Source organism: Sardina pilchardus, chromosome 5 (genome assembly GCF_963854185.1).
Source record: "Sardina pilchardus chromosome 5, fSarPil1.1, whole genome shotgun sequence".
NCBI lineage: Eukaryota > Metazoa > Chordata > Actinopteri > Clupeiformes > Clupeidae > Sardina > Sardina pilchardus.
The window spans coordinates 3,805,568-3,813,067 of record NC_084998.1 but is presented as its reverse complement, the minus strand read 5'-3'; the positions used below and the strand labels follow the sequence as shown (position 1 = coordinate 3,813,067).

The following is a 7,500-nucleotide window of genomic DNA, read 5'->3' as shown; positions in this document are numbered from 1 at the left end:
GACCGCCATTAATTTCACTCCCGCCTCTTTAGCAGCAAAGGGCAGCCATGGAAATGCCATAGTATTGATCCGGCAGCTCGCATCGCCACTCCACTAGAATCCTTCTTTATAAGGACCTTCCTGCTATCTGAGGCTGTCCGTGTGCCCTTTGGGGTGTGTGTGTGTCTGCGTGTGTGTGTCTGCTCTTATGTTATTTTTTTTGTCTCTATGATTTCATATGTGTGTGTTTTTATGTATTCATACTGTATCTGTGTGTGTGTCTGCTTGTGTGTTCTTTTTGTGTGTGCATTTGTGTGTGTGTGTGTGTGTGTGTGTGTGTGTGTGTGTGTGTTCCAGGTGAGGTGGTGAAGGTGAACATGTGGAGGATGCTGCTGTGTGACGCCACTGCTGCCATCATGGCCAAGTGCTTCGACATCCTGGGCCTCACCCCGGTGCAGAGGATGTGATCCGCCACACACACACACACACACACACACACACACACACACACACCTCTTCAGCCGCAAGTTTATAATATGATGGACTGCAAGCTGACCGTATTCATTGCCAATCTTCTACCAACTGTAATGTCCTTCAGGATTTTATCATTCAAAACTATTAAAACAGAAAGGAACGAGAGCTGGTTTGCTGGAAAAAGACACAAATGGTCTGGACCTTTTGTTCCATAACTTCTGTATTGCCCTTGTCAGCAATAAAGGGAAATTCTGCTTGTTTTCACATTTGCATTACTGCATCATTCTTTTCTTCTTCTGTTTATAGCCAAACAAAGCCTTTCGGAAATTGAAGAAATTAGTTTGTGCTGCGTTTTCCTGCTCTTGCACCTCTAAGAACGCAAACTCTTGTCTCGCCTCGTTTCTTTTCGTTTCGTTTCGTCTCCCAAAGATGGCATGAGCCTACGAATACTGACTTAAAGCTCAGGGCCAAGGCCTTGTGAATTGATCTGTTTATATGTGACCTTCCACGGCGAAATCAGTCACAATGTCCAAATTTTCAAAATCAAAGTTATTACGTTTTCAGGAAGGGGCATAATCAACCTTCAAAACGATACCTATATCTAATGAATTGAACGTCATATTACTGAAATATAAACATTCAAAGGAGTTGAGTTCATCCTGTCATGCCAATAGAAAAACGGAGAAATCTGCCTTTGAAGTTAACCGTCGGCTCAACACTCACGAACGCTTTGTAAGGTCGCCGCTATTACAAGATTTACGGTACTTGTATCAACGACACAGCACGCGGATGGCTTGGTGGTTGTCGATGAGTGCATTTACCGTAAAGCGGCAAAAAACGAGACGCCTCTAACTTCCTGCTTCCTCTAACTTTCTCACCTCAACAAACTCACGTTTTTAGACTACAAAAGGTCAGTTTTTCGGCGAAATGTATTCACGGCCGTACAGTGTAGACCTCCCACTGTTTCAAAACACTTACAAAAAAAAATCCACGATTTTAGCACAAGTGACATAAATGGCCATTTTTCTCAGAAACGCCTGTTGCGACAAGCGACTGGTTTTGCCGTGGAACGTCACCAATGTCCGTATTAGTCATTTGATGTGTACAGTAAAAAAAAAATAAAAAAAAACATGTGTTAATACCTTATTAACTGCCCTGGTGTATTCACCTCATAGCTGAAGAAATCTTTGCAAAATCAATGTACAAGCTGTCGCTAATAGTTGGGAAATGACTGGATCTGTTGTGGTGAAGTTCTGGGCAGGCGGGCTCTGGGGCGCTCCATCTGGGCCAGACCCTGGGCACTGAGGCGCTGCTGGGTTTGCTGGGTTTGCTGGGTTGTTGGGTTGTTGGGTTGTTGGTTTGTTGGGTTTGTCACACGAGAGGAGAGCTGCAGTAACAAATGGGCTGCAATTGCTGCTCTTTCAGGAGAATGCAGAATCGCAAGTTTCACCGCTAAAGTGGGTGTGTGTTTGTAAACAAGCGAAGAGAAAAATGATGATCTGGTGCTAAACTTGATGATGGGCCAGTTTGGGCCAGTTTGGGCCAGCGCAATGACTGAGGTTGTTTTTAACTTCTCTCTCTTCTTTCCTCTTCCCTCCTATCCGTTTGTTTATTACCTCAGTCAACACCTAGAGCATTTTGTAATGAACCTGTGCAAGCGAAGGCAATAAGGAGTCTCCTAGTAATGAACCTGTGCCATTGAAGGCAATAAGGAGTCTCCTAGTAATGAACCTGTGCAAGCGAAGGCAATAAGGAGTCTCCTAGTAATGAGCCTGTGCCATTGAAGGCAATAAGGAGTCTCCTAGTAGAAGTGCCTATGATCAGTGTGTAGGCTATCTGTGAATCACACCTGCAACCTTGAAGTCCTTGTTAGGATTAAATGAAAGTTCTGATTAATGCCTGGGCTCCTGATAATCACCACGGCGATTAATTGAACTGATTGACGAGGTACAGAGAAGCTAGGTTGTTATTCATTAGTTGGATTGGTCAACGTTGGAGCACCTCATTTTGGAATGGAGATCTAAATGGGAGATTGGGTAAATTAGCTGCGGCTAATCGCGAGGCACTGCGCTGGTCAGCTGCATTGTGGCTCTGCAACACACGCCTGGTCTCCAGACCCACGCTTCTGGCTAATTATTCTGAAAATGGAGTTTTAAGTGATTGAAGTACAATATCACACGGGCCATGAAGAATAAAGGGCTTCTGGTTCCCTTCACAACTTCTTCACACAAGATCACAGAAATGCAAGCTACAAAAGGATGCATTTTCCCAGACTTGAGTATGTGTCTGAGTTCCTCCAGCACATTAGTCCTGCAGCGCTCCAAATCCTCGTCTCTCCAGCCTCTTCAAACGGCATAGAACATCTACATAGAAATGATTAATCCCCAATCAATCATCTCAATAGAAATGATTAATCCTCAATCATCTAAATAGATTCATCATTATGAACGCCCTATATTAAGAAGGTACAGACCTACATTTGACATGTTTCATACAAGCAGACAAACCCTGTTGGTCCACAATCCATAAAGGATGCTGTTTTCCTGAACAGGGGCACAAAGTGTGTGTGTTATGTGTGGCACGGAGACTCGGGTACAGAATACCTCCCACCGCGAGGCGAGGCGAGACGAGACGAGACGAGATGGCACGGCGCCCGTCTGGCGTGGCGGTTGCGGTGGTGGTGTGTGTCAGGTGTTTGAGGAAGCGCTCCAGTCTCTCCGGGGTCCTGACAGTTCTAGAATGAGAACGTGCGGCGCAGCTGGAAACGGAACGCTCCGTGGATAGGCCCTGCTGTGTGTTGCCGTAGGAACAGTCCCTCAGACAGCTCCATTCCCTGACAGCTCCTCCCTTTCATTCCCACAATCCCCAGCGTGTGCTCTCTCCTCATTGGTGCGTCACACTCAGCCACCGGACTGATCAGTCGCCTCACAGCCCCGGACGCCCTGATTCCCCCCTCCTCCTCTCCTCCTCTCCTCCTCCCCTCCTCTCCTCCTCACCTCTTCTCCTCCTCCTCTCCTCCTCTCCTCATTCCCTCCTCCCCATCTCACAGCCCCGGACGCCCTGATTCCCGCCTCCCGCTCTCCTCTCCTCCTCCATCTCCCCTCTCCTCCCCACCTCTCCTCTTCCCCTCCTCTCCTCCCCTCTCCTCCTCCCCACCTCTCCTCCTCCATCTCCCCTCTCCTCCCCACCTCTCCTCCTCCCCTCCTCTCCTCCCCTCCTCCTCCTCCCCCTCTCCTCCCCCCCTCTCATCCCCTCCTCTCCTCCTCCTCCTCTCCACCTCTCCTCCCCTCCTCCTCCTCCAATGCAGCCCAGCTTTGCCAGTGGGGCATCAGGTGGTGGAGCTGCACCAGGATAGTGAGCACGAGCGCTAATGAGGTAGCATGTGTATGTAGCATGTGTAGGGGCGCTAATGAGGTAGCATGTGTAGGGGCGCCCCGACTTTGAGAAGGAACACACAAGTAGCTCAACAACAGATTTCCACCTTTCCAAGTTCAAAACAAAAAAGCAACGTATCGACCATGTTCTTTCCTCCAGGGGCTTCATATATGATTGCGTCATAGTGTGTTGAATTCAGAGAACAGATAAAGTAAATAAGTAAACAGGTAGACCATCAATGATGGATGCTCAGGCCATCAAAATGCGATGTCTGCTGAGTGATTTACTGTAATAAAAGCATCTCAAGTTTTGAGAGCCTGCTGGAGATATGGTGGCAAATGAGAGGCTCTGAAGGCTAACTACAGACGATAGCACAGGCACAGCAAGATGGTTCTGTGTGTCCACACACACACACACACACACACAAATACACACACACACACACACACAAAGCTGAAGTGCGTCTAACTGGACAGCGGCCCTGTCTCTTACTGTTCACCTATGATCGTCCAGGCATGGGACAGCTGATCAAAACAAACCGAAGAGAGAGGGCTGCGCTAGCTCTCCAACACCATATTTGGGCCCAAACCACTGGCCAGGCCAGATCATACATCATGGAGCTGTGGTGTGTCCCTGGTATTCCCGGTAGAAGACGAGGTAGAAACACTAGCCAGGCCAGATCATACATCATGGAGGTGTGGTGTGCTCCCGGTAGAAGGAGAGGTAAAAACACTAGCCAGGCCAGATCATGCATCATGGAGCTTTGGGTCATTTCCATCATGGAGGTTTGTTATGTTCCTACTAGAAGGAAATGTTTTCATTTGGACACAACAGGCACTGCACAACCATACAAAGGAACAGACCAGCAGGAAAATGAGCTGATGGACTTAAGGATACAGGAGTCTATAAAGGATATCCACACGTGACTGCAGTGCAGATGGATTGAGTGATATCCTTGTTCTTTTGATCATAATTCTGCATCACATTAGATAAACCAGAGGGATATGACAACACAGGCTCATATGGCTAAGCTGTCGCCAAAGTATATGTTACTGTACATATAGGATTATAGGATTCCCTGTATGGAATATCTTGGATCCCTCAGGTTTCTCTGGTGCCCTGCCAGCGCTGGGGGTGGTGGTGGGCTTTGGCCGTGTGTGGTGCTGAGGGTGGTGGTGGGCTTTGGCCGTGTGTGGTGAGGGTGGTGGTGGGCATTGGCCGTGGGTGGTGCTGAGGGTGGTGGTGGGCTTTGGCCGTGGGTGGTGCTGGGGGTGGTGGTGGGCTTTGGCCGTGTGTGGTGAGGGTGGTGGTGGGCATTGGCCGTGTGTGCTGAGGGTGGTGGTGGGCTTTGGCCGTGGGTGGTGCTGAGGGTGGTGGTGGGCTTTGGCCGTGGGTGGAGATGCTGTGGCACGTGAGGGCAGATCAGGAGGAAGGGATGATCTCCACGCCTGGAGAGGGCCCATGGTGTCCTGGCGCTGTGGTGTGGTGGTGTTGAGGGTTCTCCGTCTCCTAACCCCAGGGCTGCACGGTGTGGTGGTGTTGAGGGTTCTCCGTCTCCTAAGCCCTGGGCTGCACGGTGTGGTGGTGTTGAGGGTTCTCCGTCTCTTAACCCCTGGGCTGCACGTTGTGGTGTTGAGGGTTCTCCGTCTCATAACCCCTGGGCTGCACGGGAGCCGTCTGTGGCCCACACTACTCCAGGGAAGGGGCTCTGGCTGTGGCCCACACTACTCCAGGGTCCAGGGAGGGAGAGCCTGCTTTGGCCCACACTACTCCAGGGTCCAGGGAAGGAGAGCACTGTGGCCCACACTACTCCAGGGAGGGAGAGCCTGCTGTGGCCCTCACGGCTCCAGGGTCCAGGGAGGGAGAGCCTGCTTTGGCCCTCACTGCTCCAGGGTCCAGGGAAGGAGAGCACTGTGGCCCACACTACTCCAGGGAAGGAGAGCCTGCTGTGGCCCACACGGCTCCAGGGAAGGAGAGCACTGTGGCCCACACTACTCCAGGGAAGGAGAGCCTGCTGTGGCCCACACGGCTCCAGGGTCCAGGGAAGGAGAGCACTGTGGCCCACATTACTCCAGGGAGGGAGAGCCTGCTGTGGCCCTCACGGCTCCAGGGAGGGAGAGCCTGCTGTGGCCCTCACTGCTCCAGGGAAGGAGAGCACTGTGGCCCACACTACTCCAGGGAGGGAGAGCCTGCTGTGGCCCACACTGCTCCAGGGTCCAGGGAAGGTGCGCTGGCTGGCGCTGCTGAAGCAGACCGTGTTGTCGTTCCCCACTCTGCTCTGCCATTAAGCGCTCTGTGGCTCTGAGTGCTTTGGCTGCGTTCACTGGGGCTTCTGAACATTACTTGGAAAAATGTTTCAGTAGAAAACAACAAGCACCCCCCCCCCCCCTGTTTTATGTTGTTTCTAAAAGGAACTACGCAGATGGATATTCCACAGATGTTTGCTGTTAGAGTAGACCATAAAGGGCAAGTGCTCAAAATGAAACAGTTTGGAGGCAGTTAACTGAATGTTCTAATATATGTAGTACTGTAAATGGCAAAGAACACTGCGAGGGCTGAGAACCAAAGGGGCGTTAGTGACATTTCACCAACTTTACAGGAGAGCCAAAACAAATCTAACTGCTTCTATATGTTCACAGTTAAAGACCTTTGGTTTTTGTTCAATAACTATGTATTTATAAATATTTTACTTCTATCATTTTGTCAGCTGAGAGAGCTCATCAAGAGCTTTCAGGTGATATATATAACTCAATTTTGACCAAAATGTCACTTACGCCCCTTTGGTTCTCAGCCCTCGATTGCAGTGTTGTTGCTGCTCCATCTCTCTCTCTTGTTTTTCTCTTTCTGCCATCCCTTGCACCATCCATCACTCCAAACACACACACACACACACACACACACACACACACACACACACACACACACACACAAACACATACACACACACAAACACATACACACACACACACACACAAACACATACACACACACACACACACACACACACACCATATATGCACCACCACATATTGACATACCTAGAAAGAGCAAATATCAACCACACAGATATACACTGCCCTCCACACACACACACACACACACACACACACACACACACACACACACTGTGAGATAAGGATGAGCATCAGACTCAGGGCTGTCTCTGCTCAGCAACACACACACACACACACACACACACACACACACACACACACACACACACACACTGTGAGATAAGAATGAAGATGATTCTCAGCACTCTCTGTTCAGCTGCTCTCCGCAGCCTGCAGTGACTTCCTGCTTCCCTCCGAACATGAAGCACACAAATAACAGCAGTAACAAGGAGCCATGCAGGCTAATAACAGGAAGGAGTTCAGCGGGAGCGAAACGCAGACGTTAAGAAAGTGCTTTACAGCCTCAAACATCACTGGCACTGAGTGTGTGGCGACGGAATCAGCAGAAATAACCTCCACAATGGGGATATTAACTCGGAGAATTAGCACAACCCAAGTCAGCAAGACAATTGATGAATTAGCCTCATAAAGAGAACAATATGGAGCTGGTGTTCTCTCTGTAGGCTATCCTCGGATACATGACCCATGCCACCGTTTAATACTCTTAAAATCTCTCTCTCTAAAGTCTTGCTGCTTACAATAAAGAATCACTAAGGGA

General features: G+C 49.6%; 1 protein-coding gene across 1 annotated transcript in view; it reads left to right on the top strand.

Moving 5' to 3' along the window:
* rars1 (arginyl-tRNA synthetase 1) overlaps window positions 1–717 on the top strand; it is a 32,854-nt gene extending 32,137 nt beyond the window's left edge. The window contains exon 15 of the mRNA XM_062535994.1: window positions 337–717. Coding sequence (XP_062391978.1) covers window positions 337–446 — 110 coding nt within the window. The 3' untranslated portion in view covers window positions 447–717. The remainder of the gene's footprint in view (window positions 1–336) is intronic.
* Window positions 718–7,500: the final 6,783 nt, after the last annotated feature.